Below are 14216 nucleotides of genomic sequence, written 5' to 3'. Positions count from 1 at the left end.
GTCTGCATCAACTGAAGCAGCTCCGTGGGATAATCAGAAGGTACAGCATTCCATGCGGCTCTAACAGCTATTTATAGCTCGTACAATGTGCAGAACACGTACAATACACAGAATATTCACAGGATGCGCGCAGGATGAGCAGGATGGGCAGGATGAGCGTGCGGAACAGCAACAGGAATGCTAACAAGGATGCGTAACGTGGCCAACTCACATGTGCACTTCAAATTACTTGGTATTATGGGTCTCAGAACATGTTTCTGTTATTCGAATGTTGCCAGTGCTATTTTGAAGATAAAATTGATTGAAATAGTTCAAATAGACATCATGTAGACAAACACTGCTTACTTTTGACTGTACAACTCATCTCATTTGATTTCAGTTACGTCGCGCCAAGCATGCCAAGCATGTGCTGTGCGTGCGCACATACAATGGAGAACTCTAGTAGGAGTCGAGTTGCTCCATCGTTCGACTATGCGAATGTTGGGAGTGCTTCCTTTGTCGTTCCTACTGATAGTGCTTTACGGTTACGAGGCGCAAGTTATTTATATGCTAGATTGTTACGTCGTCATTTAGTAGGAACGGAGATATCGGCCATAAACCGGTGCACATGAGGGTGTGGTGCACATGTGAGTTGGCCATGTTATGTAAAGAGGACGTTTGGTGGGACACAGGGTGTCAGAATTCATTGCGATTTAACCGATATTCAACCATTTCTGCGGGAATTTTGCTGCTTACTCGGCTAAATTTCGGATAAACCGCAATGAACTCTGACACCCTTGTAAAGGTACTGTTGAACGGCAGGAGCGCCCATTGGTTGGGTTTTCTACGCGAAACCCCTGCGTTTCGACTGCTTTTGATTGGTCAATTTCTGCTGCAATTTCGCAGCTAATCTCGCTGTGCCGACGTATTTCTGCGCTCTGCGCAGCTTTTTGGAACGAACAGAGGCATTTCTTGTATCTGCTGCACAGGTACAAAAATGCCGCCTGATACTGTAGGTAGTGTAGAGATCGACCTCATGATTGGAGAAGAGATCGAAGATCGAAGATTTCTCGGCTCCCATTATAGATATATGTTGTACCAAAAGACCACGGCCCTCAGAGGACTGATAAATAGCTTATGTTTGACAATATATGGTTTAGACAATCTACTTCTGGTTCCAGTATCCAAAAGAATCCCTCCGTGAAGTATGCAGCCATTGCGTCACCATGATATTGTCATGCATGTTCAGTGCACTGATGAATGATCATCTTGCTGCAGTATGCATTGCAGGATAACTTACCCGATCTTGGCCGTCTTCAGAGTGTGGGGGTACTACATGATCCCGTGGCCGAGTTTGCAATATGAGACAGAGAGTACTTTGCGGCATTTTCGATCTTTGTTTGATTCTCTATTTTGCCCCAATCTTTGTATAAGAGGTGAATGAAGCATTGCAATACTTGAATTCTAAGGGTGAAGTATCTGTCTTCTGTTCAAAACGATCGACTTTTCGCCTGTTATGTTCCTAACCTGGTTGCTGGACGGGGGTCATTACCTTCTACTATCTCCTAATCCCATAGTAACTAGGTTTGGTGCCGTGTTGCTCAGCTTCGTGGGCCCATTAATCTTATGGAGACTGTATGCTTTTACGATAAAGCCTTGGTGTCGTCCAAACGAACCAAAAGAATTACCTTACTGGATTCCATGTGAGTATGCCTCTGCTCCTCAAATGATCGGCAAGCTAATGAGAAAACAGACCTAGGTTGGTAGCATGAGCATCAGGTCATGCGACAATGCATCGAGTGAAACAAAGCTTACGACCATTACAGGCCATATGATACCGTACCTAAAGAACGGCTCAGGTCTCATAAGCAGGGCGCGGTCAGTGATTCATCGTCGTATGGACAGGATGTCGCTACTAAACAAGGGTCAGCAAATACTTCAACGACACTCGTGAACCATTCGCCATCACCCTTACAGGAGGAAAGCTCTACTTCGTTACTTCTCCAGAGGAAGCGACGGCCTTCTTCAAGGACTCTAAACTCTTTCCTTCGACAAGATTGTCCGCGAGCTAGCAAGCTCCTTTGGAGTATCCAACAGTGCTCTATACGAATTCTCTCGTCAGCCTCTCGGTGAGAAAGACGACGTTGTGAGTCGAAAGACCGGTATCAAGAACCCTCGCTTGAAGAGCTTGAGTCAACTCAACAATGATTTCTGGAAACAACAGCTCTTACCTGGTGAGAGGTACTCTGAGCTACAAGAAAGATTCCTAGGGTATATTGAGACATCATTGATTCAAGCGGATACCAGCAACAAGTCAGCGACTTGCGAAGCTGCCAATCATGAGCATACCTCGCTGATGGAATGGACCCAGAGTGTTCTAATAGATGCTGGCGTGCGTGCATTCTTCGGCGACAAGCTCTTAGAGCTCGAACCAGACCTCCCAAAACACTTCCTGAAGTTCAACAACGAACAGTGGAAGCTCTGGCACAAGTGGCCTAAAACGACCCAGATGCGCGCCGCCAAATCTCAATGTATTAAAACAATGCAGCAATACCTGGCTCTTCCTAAGCATGAAAGACCAGGGGCAGCATATATGGTCGAGATAATGGAGACGACGCAACGCGCACTAGGCATTCCCGAAGACGATATCGCGATAGTTCTGTTCATGTTACTATGGACGTAAGCCTCATGAGACCCTTTTGATGCTATTTCTGCTGATACAAGTAAACAATAGCACCAACACGAATACCTACAAGCTGCTATTCTGGGCTCTAGCACACCTTCTCCGAGATCCAGGCTTACTAGCAACCATCCGAGAAGAGACTGCCCCCGCAATCAAGCCAGGCAAAGGCGTGTCAATCCCATACCTCACAGACTCGTGCCCTTGGCTGTCAGCGTTGTTAAACGAAGTCTTACGAATATATGGTGACGCATCGTCCACCCGCCTCGTAACGGCGCCCACGTCAATTGGCGGCAAAGCTCTCCCAGTAGGCTCTTGCGTCGTTGTGCCTGCGCAGCAGCTACATTTCAATCGCAGCATTTATGGCCCAGACGTGAACGAATTCGCGCCAGAACGGTTCATTCGCTCGAAGAACCTTACCCATAGTTCCAGTTACCGGCCGTTTGGGGGTGGGATCTCGTACTGCCCTGGAAGACTCCTCGCAAGGCAGGAAGTGAGCATCTTCATAGCGTTGGCTCTGGCGAGATTCGATGTTGAGATCGTTGGCGAGCGTAAATTTCCTGTGGCTGACAAGGGGAAGCCTACGGCTGGAGTGATGAGCCCGAAACCTGGGGAGGACTTGCTGTTGAGATTGAGTCCTCGCTAAGTGTGAGACCTAAAGGGGTAGTCCTCTTCGGGAGAACATCACTCATCAGTCCCAGACTAGTATCTCGCGAAAGTTGTGTCGATAGACGCTCTTTGGTGATGAACGCACCATCAATATCTCGACAACTGCAGCATAGATGTTGAGGATCATTTCGTCGAAGTCTTCGGGGCCCAGCATGTATCATGAATGTGCTGCTCCTTCAGCAGAAACATGTCATGGTTATGGTGATAATTGATCGAGTGAGCCATCTCCATGCTAAATGTCAAAATATAAGCCGTTCACTGCTGTAAGAAAGCGATAGTGTGACCAAAAAGCTTTGCGCAACATAGAAACAATGTCATCTTAATCATAACATGCTTGATGCTTGATCAGGCATGGACTCTTTGCATATACTCCGTAAAGTTACTGTAAAGAGAATCCGGGGGACCAGACACGGGAGAATGGAGCAAATTACATCACGTGCCTGAATTCCAGGGTCCGCTAGTATCTTGGCAAATCTGACTTTCGAGATGCGCCCAGTAACATGTCAATCAGTGAACGGTGTCGCGTCTGAATCCTCCAGAGTACTTCAAGAAACGCTTTATTTTTCTGCTCGTGCGCTGCTTCTTACAAATATTCAAGACGTCGTGATATTTGATATAGCCGTACTATCTTTAGTGGGGGAGCGGGGATCTCATTGCCCAGGGGCTAGGTGCTGCTGTCCGCGAACCCAGGTCGCGGAGCATCGCAAGCAAGCGCACGCAAGATGGACGATTCAGTAGCCACGCCGAGCTCGTTGAAGCAAGAGGGAGCCGAATCTATTAGCCAGACCCAACCTACGATCAATCCTTCCATACCTGAAGATACTGCTACTACCAACGACCTCGTCCCATCTACTGAAGGTAGGCCAAACCTTACCCCTGAGTCTTGCACGGCCTGCTCATGCCTTGAATGCTGGTTTATGGATAACTGTGTTGCGGGGTGCTGATTAACTGTCGTTCTGCAGCATCCGAGTTCCCTCCCCCTCTTCCAGCGCAAGATGAAGCTATCCAACCAATAGTACCAGCAGTCTCTGCTAATCCACTTGATGCGCCTCCATCTCCTCCACCCCAAGATGAACCAGAAGGAGAGCCGGAGGATGCGGAAATGGGCGGCATAGAAGAAGATACAAAGCTCGAAGGGGAAAGTCCAGAGAAAGATGCACGTGAATCGCAAGATGCTCTGGCGCCTGTCGCATCTGAGGGACAGCCTGCTCAATCCAAATCATCATTAGAAGCCACAGCACGTTCTCACCTCGTTGCGCAGACCCACTCCATCATCTTGCCAAGCTACAGCACTTGGTTCGATATGCACCAAATACACAACCTGGAGAAGAAATCGTTACCTGAATTCTTCAATCACCGTAATCGCAGCAAGACACCAGCTGTGTACAAGGACTACCGAGATTTCATGATCAATACCTATAGATTGAATCCGGTGGAATATCTTACAGTCACAGCATGCAGACGAAATCTTGCTGGTGATGTTTGCGCCATCATGAGAGTTCACGCGTTCCTTGAGCAATGGGGCTTGATCAACTACCAAGTACTTTCGATCCATGGACTTGCATGAAAATTTTCTGATACTGGCATAGGTTGATCCTCAAACACGTCCATCAAACATCGGTCCTCCATTCACAGGCCATTTCCGTATCACAGCAGACACACCTCGAGGGCTTCAGCCTTTCCAGCCAGGTCCAAACGCCTTTCAAACACCAGGGAAACCACACTCATCTACCGAACGAGCAGCGTCCGCCACACCTGCCTCAAAAGCAGATCTCCATCTCGAAATTCGACGGAACATTTTTGACGACAAAGGAAAAGCGATCACGCCAGCTGACGAGAAGGACAAGCAGGCTGATGGTGAAGGAGCTACCACGAACGGTGCTGGGTTGGGCGATTCGGCAGTCAAGGCAATGGACGAAGCGGCAAAAGAACCCAAAAAGACCTTTAACTGCTACTCTTGTGGGATCGACTGCACTCACCTACGATTTCACTATGCCAAGGCAGATCCTACGAGCACAAATCAGCAGGAGGTGAAGTACGACTTATGCCCCAATTGTTTTGTCCAAGGGAGAATGCCAAGCACACACCGAGGGTCAGACTTTGTCAAACTCGAAGAGCCAGAATATACAACGATACCTGACAAAGACGCGCCTTGGACTGATTCCGAAACATTGCTGCTGCTGGAAGGTCTAGAAAATTTTGACGATGACTGGACATCCATTGCAAACCACGTAGGCACCAGAACGAGAGAAGAGTGTGTCATGAAATTTCTACAGCTAGAGATTCAAGACCAGTACCTCGACGACGAGCCCAGTCAGACTTCTCTCCGCGGGCTGAACGGACGACAACCAATAACCCAGCTCGAAAACCCCATCATGACCGCCGTTGCTTTCATGGCTCAAATGGCTGATCCAACGGTAGTAGCCGCCGCCGCAGGCCGATCTGTCGAAGCAATGCGAAAAGACCTGCGTGAAACCCTAGAGAAAGGCATGGGAGGCATGTCCCTAGACAAGGACAAAAGGAATTTCAAACCGTCTAACGGTGACGTCAAACACGAAGACTCCATGGATGTTGACGCCACAAACACCTCTCTACAAGCAGCACCGATCAGCGAAACAAACACCAACGGTAACACTGCCTCGAACCCCTTACCAACAACAACAACCCCAGCAGCGACAGCTTCCACAATCGGCCTATCCCTCTCCGCCGCCCGGTCCTCCGCCCTAGCCTCCCATACCGAGCGCGAAATGACGCGCCTTGTTTCCGCCGCGGTGAATCTAACCCTCCAAAAATTTGAGCTCAAGCTCCGCCAATTCAGCGAGATGGAACAAATCGTCCAAGCGGAACGAAGAGATCTGGAGAAGGCGAGACAACAGCTATTTCTCGACCGGCTCAGTTTCAGGAAGCGGGTCAGGGATGTGGAGGAAGCATTTCGGGGCGCGAGGGAGAAGGGGGCTACGGAGGAGGGATGGAGAGCGGTCATGGAGGCAGTGGGCTTGGCCGGTGACACTGGAGGGGCGAAGCGGTTTGCGTTTGAAGCGAGTGCTGCTGAGGAAGTGCAGCCGCTGAGTGTGGAGGGTGGTGCGGCGGATTACAAGACGCTAGAGCTGTGAGAATGTATTCCTTGCCTGCTTACTCATTTGATGTTGTTTTCGGTGCACGGACTTTCTGGCTGGGCTGGCACGCAGTACGTGGGAGCATGTAACCTTGACTGATTGATGGCAAGTGGAAGGAATTGTCCAGGACGGTCATAAAACACGGAAAGAGGCGATTCTCTTACATGGAAAGATCGTTGGGATATTGCGAGCTTGGTAGGACGTTTAGTCCGTGTATGTACCGTGTCCCTACCGAGGAAAGCTGCCAAAAGAGGTATTTCAATGCAAGCCTGCTAGGAAGAGAGCAATCTGGGCTTTTCCCTACTCGTTATGAGAAGTATGTATGACCATGTTACTGACGTAAATTGCCAGGCTACTAATGTACCAGTAGGAGGCGTAATTACTGGTTAGACTCAATTCCTTTCAGCGCTACTGTGGTTCAGTCGTATTTTCCCTCCTCCTACTACTAAGGGATATGCCAAGGGCATACCAAGAGCCAAACATAACACTTACTTATGATACTACCTACGAGAGCTGCTGACAGCTTGACTCCAAGTCGGGTTTGGCTTAAATCGAAGGTCTCCCAATCTGTAAGCATCCAACAACAATAGTCGGGTCATGAAGTTGAGGTCCAGCGCTTTATTGTGGCCTCCGCTGAACACAATGTCATCTAAACCATAGACGTCTTTTGACGGGCGATTGCTGAAACGGCTCCTCTGGCTCCCCTGGCTCCCTTGCATTTTGTGACGTGATGAAAATCTTTCACCGAAAAGCGTCATGTGCTTGGATAGCGACCTAAGTTGAAAACGCAGGCAGCCGCCCCGTACTCAAGTGTCGAACTTGCTGACTAATCGACGGATCAGTGTTGAAATAGCAAGTTGTTCTATCTAATGAGTGCGAAGAGCACGTATTTATACGTACAGATGCTGCGTAGCGTGAAACGCAGATACCAAAAATACATGCGGATCTCATGCGAAACGCGTATCAGATCTGTAACAAAACGTATATGAAACGCATGGTCAAACCGCGCTCAAACAGTTCAACATCAAGTATGTTGTGCAAATTCGGAGCTCGAGCTGTTGTACAGATACGACCAACTGTGAGGTCTGGTAAGCGCATTAGAAGTTGTCCTTTCGTGTGCATCTCTCAACGTAGCATGGCGACGCCTCCTGGGTCTTACTACTCTGAGGTGGACGCTGAGCCACTGGAACGTTATTATGTGGGTGGCTATCATCCAACACATTTGGGCGACACCTTTCGAAGTGGAAGATACAAGATTCTGCACAAGCTGGGCTGGGGTGGATATGCAACTGTCTGGCTCGCAAGAGATTCCAAGTAAGAGAACTACCCCTTCTCAAACAGGAGGCACTACTCATTTGAATTCAGACTCAAACGCAACGTGGCCATTAAGATCTTGGTTTCTGAGTCATCGCCAGAAGACCACGAGCTCAGGATGCTGAAGCTCCTGTCAGATGGCCCGCTAGATCATCCTGGTAGAAAAAATACTATGCAGATGTTGGAGCATTTCGACCATGTGGGCCCAAAAGGTCGCCATCGCTGCCTTGTTCTCGAACTATTGGGGCCAAATATCTCTTTAGAAGCCGAATCGTATGATAGCGATAGGCTGCCAGGACGCCTAGCTTGGGAAGTCACGAAGCAAACCACACAGGCACTCGACTACATCCACAAGAGTGGTATTGCACATGGAGGTTTGTTCCCCTGCGCTCCTGCTAGCACGATACTAATTTGCAAATACTGGCACACCTACATCCAGGCAACATTGTCTTTGCAAACACAGGGCTGTCTCATCAATCAGATGTGCACATTCTTTCCAGTATGGATCAGACAGAGACGAGTGACGTTCACGCCAGCCCTGGCTATCCTCTGAACTCGCATCTTCCCAGGTCCCTTGTAGCACCAACGTCATTGCCGGTTTCTACCAAAGAATCTGGCAGTTGGGAAGTGAAAGTCGTGGATTTTGGCCAGGCATTCATGCACGGCGACCAGCGTGAGATACGATGTCCCCTGGTGTTCAGAGCGCCCGAAGTGATCTTGACAAGCCAATGGGATTCTAGAATTGACATATGGAGTCTCGGCTGCACGGTGGGCGAAAGATCTATTTTCTTCAAAAGTCGTTGGCTTACTGGCTCCAGATATTTGAGATAATTGTAGGATATCCCCCATTCGATAACATGATGCCGACTAGAGAAGGCCTTGTACGAGAATGGATCGCGATGTTTGGCCAGCTTCCTGAAGGGTGGAGCGACAGGGCTGCTGATCACAAGGAAAATGGTACGTAGAAGTCCCTTCAGTTATTGTATGCTTGAACGTGGTGGTCAGAAAACTCGGTTCCACCGGAAACTGACTTCAATCCATAGCTGATTCTGTCATTGAGCCAGTAACATTGCGAAAATGGTTGTTTGACACATATTTCGAGAACGACAAGAAAGCAGACTTCTCTGGGACTGACATGGAGCGTCTGGCTGACTTACTTGCATCAATGCTCACCTACTTACCATGTGCACGTCCTCAAGCAGCAGAATTGCTTGAGCATGCTTGGTTCCAGACCAACTCCGTCGTACAGAGATATTGCACAGAAATATGAAGAAATGGCTCTGTTCTCTCTCAAAGTTGCGCAGGGCGCAGAAGCAACATATATGACAAAAGGAGGCGCTTAATCGAGCGCACAGGCCAGCAGCAATCTCTCCTACGGTTGCCTTTCAATAATAGGAATAGTGTTGCCGCAACTTGAATTGATTAAAACTATGTTTGATGTCATAATTTTGTTGCAGTCTTAAACATCTAATGTTTCTACACTAAATAAGCCTATTATTATAAATCTCAAAGCTGTAGAATAATCTATGATTCAAGGCTCATCCAATGATACTATTCATAAAGCCATGACCCTTATAATAAAGGTAATGCAAGCAAAAAAGCATTAACTAGAGAGTAAATTGATGTTGGCATTCCTCTTGCCAAGACTGCAGCAGAATTATCAACTTTACTACGGCAGGAGGCATAATGTTTGTCACCTGCGCACTAGTAACTGGTTGTAACGCCAAGACGTAACGCCGCAAAATCGCCCAATTAGGACTACTCTAGTTTTTTCTTATTATCGAGTATGCCGCCCTTCTGCATCTTTTACTGCCTGGCATCTCTCTGGCGTAGAATTTGAACGAACTTGATAGAAATTCGTAGATGGCGCAGAATGAGATAGAATCAGTAGAATAACGCGTAGAATCAACAAAACGCGCTTAGAATGGCGACAGTGAGCATTCGTACAGAGCAACGGAGTATCTGTATGAGCGCTGTTAATGACGTTACTTACTAGTGCGCAGGTGACAAACATTATGCCTCCTGCCGTAGTAATTCACTTAAACTCTCACGGGAACGCTAGTCCTAATATTGAAAGGCAGCTCATTCAGGGATACCCCGGGCAAAAGGCCGTACGTAGTAATACTCACGACCAAGGTTAGCGGCGTACATGTGCACACATACCCTCTCCAGTTGGCCTAATGTCACACTAAGAAAGCGAGGATCTGCGTAAAGCCACGGAGCCTCTATGAGTCGATGCAGCCGATATACTGCAGCAACGGATGTGCCTCGCACTCTGTTTCTTGTTCGGTTCTCTCAAGATTGCCTCCGATGGCGCGGTGGAGGAAGAACGAGGGCGACGCCTTTCCACACCGGCCCAGCCCCTTGTTGCATCCAAATGGGTAGAACGCTGGACTGCGACGTGGGACTGCTTTGCCTGCGTCCCGTAGCTCCACCATTGGATCGACATCTGCCCATCTGGAGGGTTGCAGAGAGACACCGGAACACAGCTGAGAAAGCCGATGACGGTTCTTGTATTCGGAACTTTAATATTGCAAGACAATTCTTTTTCGAGCGAATAAGCTATGCCACGGAGCTAAGCAAACGGTGTAATGCGTTAAGAACTGCAACATTGTCATTTTTCTCCTCCGGTTATGTCCCGAAGGGTATGGATGGAATCTATGGACTTGATAGTAGAGCTTGGAATTCTCCATCTCCCAGAAATGCCTTGGCTCGAGCACACGAGAGCTCTTCAACATATTCTATAGCAGTATACGTGCATAGATTATTCTGGCTTCCGCAGGAGGATTGCTGGCTTATATCGAAAAGCGCTGGACTGTACAGTTTATGTCAGTCTATACTCTCTGTCTCCATCTTGCCAGGTGCAGAAACTCACCCTTCTTAGATTTGCCCCAAAAAGCGGTCCTCCAAACGGACTACTAAAAGGGGAAAAAAGACACATAGATAAAGAACCAGACGATCACCCCTAGCTTAGCTAGACAGCCTCTTTCTGCTGCTGCGTCTCCACCGCTTGCTCCTCATCCATGCTACTGACTTCTCCTGCGTCCTCGTGACGCTGATGCTGACGCTGACCATGGCGAGCAACACTGCCTCCATCTAAGTGTCCACCTCTAACCTCGGCCATATCGCTATCATGCTCAACATCCATACTCCTACCCCTCCTCTCCGGTCCGAGGAACGTCAGAACAATCACATACACATACACGCAGGCCATGAAAATACAGATGACCTTTCCATAATCATACCGTCTGATCTCGTGACCTCTTTGAAATTTAGGCGGGAGCGGGAATCTCTCACCAATAGTAGCCTCGATGGTCGATGAGGCAGAGCTGATAAGGTTACCGAGTTGGTAGGACGTCCCTACGACGAAGGTACGGAAAGACCCCGGAGACAATTCCATTAGGTGGATAGGAATCACGCCCCAAGCGCCCTGGACGCAAAATTGCTCAAAAAACGCCGCGGCGGTGACGCTGTGAGACGTGGTGAAGGAGTATGGGTAAAGCAAGGCGCCACCGAGGATACACATGACGATGATAGTGAATCGACGGCCGAATATCTGCGAGCAATAGCCGATTACGGTGCCGCCAGTTATGGCGCCAAGGTTAGCGACCACTTGGGTGACGGTGACGGCATTATGACTGAAATTAAACTGGTTGGTGAGCATGGTGGGGTAGAGGTCCTGGGAGCCGTGGGACATAAAGTTAAATCCAGCCATCAGCAGGACTAGGTAGATGAGCAAGATCCAATGGCGGCGAAGAGCGACCTTGCCTTCCTTAACGAACGTGCCGGCGATAGAGCCTTGCGCTTTGCGGGCGGCAACACGCTCACGGAAGGAGACGGTTTCCGGAAGGAAGTAGCGGAAGATAATGATCAAGACCGGAGGGCAAGCTCCAAACCAGAAAAGTGGTCGCCAGCCATGGGAAGTTGTGTCGACCAACCCGCGGGCAAAGGCGGTTGCGAGGAGATAGCCGAATGCATACCCTTGTTGTAGCATTCCAGAGATGATCCCGCGGGCCTCTTGAGGACAATCTTCGAGTGCTGTGGCGGCTGCATTGCCGTACAGGCCGCCCATGGCGATGCCAAAGAGGGCACGCACAGCGAGGAATTGATCATAGTTCTGGGTGAACCCGGTTGCTAGCTCGAGGACAATGAAAAGAATATTGTTGACAATGAAAGGCCATTTACGTCCGTATCGATCTGATGCGATACCGAATATGATGGCACCAACGGATCGAAGCATCAATACGAGTGTGATACCCCACGTGATGTCCCTGTTGGTCTTTCCAAACTCTTCTGCTAACTGTTCGACCGTCAAGGATACTGTGAAGAAGTCAAAAGCATCCCAAGTCCAAGCGATGAATGCCACGAAGAAGAAAAGCCATTGCTGAAGATTCAACATTCGCAGAAGTCGAATCGGATTCGGAGCTTTCGCTAATGGCGGCTTCAATGTTGTGAGGCGTGTAGCCAGATACTGACCAGCGGAAAGATGCTGATCGGTGGAATCACCATCGTGGCTGATAGGAGAGCCATCACGCATGACTTTCTCATCGTTATATGCCATGTTGTCGACGAGCGAGGAAAAGTCCAATGGGCAAAGTACGCTTTGAATACCGAATTGTTGATAGAGAAGGGCGAAAGGTGACCTCGGCAATGTTTCTGATCACTTCTGAGGATAAGAAACGTATCACTCAAGGTCAATGGACAAGCATACGGCATATAGCCTACTTATAGGGAGCCAGTTAGTGTAGAAGCAACACGAAGATTGAGGAGGACCCTTGTTGTACATCGACGCTGTTGAGAGGTGCGAACGGCAGTTTGCTGCTTCAGGTGCAGGTCCTCATGGTACACACGGAATGAAATTGGAGAAGCTGTGGGGTTGAAGCTCGGTATGGGACAAATCAGATGCTGTCGGTTGAATGGTCGAGTCCATGCCAAGGTCATGATCAGCTTCACACTTTGCTTGTTCGGATTAAGCAGCTACCACTGCATGCATGTCATACTTCTCTTGCGCCACTCGTTGGCCTCTTATCCCTGACGAGCTACTTCATATGCGGCCTAAGGATGGAAGGTTCAGAGCACTCCTGCAGGAAGGACTTCCTTCACATGAGCGGGATACTCCCGATTTTGGGAGAAAACCCTCATAGGCCCCATCATATGATAAGTGAAAGTGATGGGCTGTGGGCACTTTGATTGTCTACCTGGCGGAGGCCTTGTGTGATGTGTTCAATTATTATTTTGAACGAGGAAAATTGTGTGAAGGGGTGAAGGTCAATTCCTTGGCAGAGATCTGCCCGCTAGCCTTTTCCGGAGAAGGTATGTAGTACAGAATGAGGTTAGATCTCTCAGGTTTAACCTCTGCCACGAAGCCGATGAACAGACTCATGGTGTCATACTACTCGGTAGGAGGCATATTAAATGTAACCCTCTCCACTAGTAAAACTGTTATTTAACGACCTTCATACAGATACTCTTGCTGCGCTTGACGAATAACGTACCCCCTTAGGGGGTCATTCACCACGTTCGCCGCCGCATTAAGCTTCCTCTACAGATGCTATCTCATTCTACAACTACTCCAATCAATGCCAGTAAGATGCCAGGCAGTTATAGATGCTACTGAGATGCACACTTGATGTAAGATAGATAGTAGATTAGTCCTAATTGAGCGATTTTGTGGCGTTCTATCTTGGGGTTATAAGCTGTTACTAGGGCGGGGGTTACATTTAATATGCCTCCTAACGTAGTAGTAATCAACAGAAGGATCGCCTCTGAGAAGATTCCTCTTGTCTTTGGCCCGCGCACTGCGAAGTCTTCCATGTGTATAATATTGCATGCATGAGAACTTCAGTAAGCTGAGAAGCAGCTCCATAGCCCCAGTCCGGTACACGTCTTCTGCGCTTACATTTGGTAATACAAACCTGTGTCGTGTTGGCTGGATACTGCCAACGTCGTCACCCGCAAAGCCCGAGGCGGGTCATTATAATAGAGCTCAGAATTCGTCTCGATGGGGTCATTCTGGCCAAAAAAGGAAAGTATCTGTTTCTTGATACCTTGTTTCGTGAAACATCTTACTCGAGGAAGATATGAACAAGGGTGGGAAAAACAACCTAAAAACCTCTAAGGTGTCTCTATGCTCCATAGAATGCCGGTCTCGTAAATTCTACTGCACAAGAAGAAAATTCTGGTTGTAGATGTCAGAATCCCTGCGTATATGATACGTATCTGTTACGTATTAGCATGATGGTACAAGCGTCCCCGCATGCAAAACGCACGAAACGCTCTTGTAACTGTTACGCCCTGTTATTTATGGCAGTGAGCATTGCTATACGAATTGAACGCCAAATGCTGTTTCTGAGCTGTTACAGTAATGCGCTTCTATAGCTATTAGTAGGAGCAAATGCTCCTCTTGATAGGAGTAACTCAATCAAGTGAATTGGCACTTCCGTACGCTGTTTGCTACT

General features: G+C 48.4%; 4 protein-coding genes across 4 annotated transcripts; 3 read left to right on the top strand and 1 right to left on the bottom strand.

Annotated features, from left to right (window-relative positions):
• Window positions 1-1810: 1810 nt before the first annotated feature.
• Window positions 1811-3305, top strand: EPUS_06339 (uncharacterized protein; the record flags this gene model as incomplete). The annotated part of the gene is made up of 4 exons (XM_007805869.1): window positions 1811-1857; window positions 1910-1973; window positions 2036-2658; window positions 2714-3305. The coding sequence occupies 4 exons, from the start codon at window positions 1811-1813 to the stop codon at window positions 3303-3305; spliced, it is 1326 nt and encodes a 441-aa protein (XP_007804060.1).
• A 745-nt stretch (window positions 3306-4050) lies between these two features.
• EPUS_06338 (uncharacterized protein) lies at window positions 4051-6441 on the top strand (the record flags this gene model as incomplete). Its single annotated transcript, XM_007805868.1, has 3 exons — window positions 4051-4186; window positions 4291-4868; window positions 4918-6441. 3 exons carry the CDS (start codon window positions 4051-4053, stop codon window positions 6439-6441), a joined length of 2238 nt encoding a protein of 745 aa, XP_007804059.1.
• Window positions 6442-7579: 1138 nt separating this feature from the next.
• Window positions 7580-9028, top strand: EPUS_06337 (uncharacterized protein; the record flags this gene model as incomplete). The annotated part of the gene is made up of 5 exons (XM_007805867.1): window positions 7580-7758; window positions 7810-8132; window positions 8198-8526; window positions 8577-8715; window positions 8802-9028. The coding sequence occupies 5 exons, from the start codon at window positions 7580-7582 to the stop codon at window positions 9026-9028; spliced, it is 1197 nt and encodes a 398-aa protein (XP_007804058.1).
• Window positions 9029-10732: 1704 nt separating this feature from the next.
• EPUS_06336 (uncharacterized protein) lies at window positions 10733-12319 on the bottom strand (the record flags this gene model as incomplete). Its single annotated transcript, XM_007805866.1, has 1 exon — window positions 10733-12319. One exon carries the CDS (start codon window positions 12317-12319, stop codon window positions 10733-10735), a length of 1587 nt encoding a protein of 528 aa, XP_007804057.1.
• Between the last annotated feature and the right edge of the window lie 1897 nt (window positions 12320-14216).

The sequence above is a fragment of the Endocarpon pusillum genome, assembly GCF_000464535.1.
Source record: "Endocarpon pusillum Z07020 unplaced genomic scaffold scaffold481, whole genome shotgun sequence".
Classification (NCBI taxonomy): Eukaryota; Fungi; Ascomycota; class Eurotiomycetes; order Verrucariales; family Verrucariaceae; genus Endocarpon; species Endocarpon pusillum.
Note: the sequence above shows the minus strand (reverse complement) of the source record. Positions and strands in the feature narration are given on the sequence as shown.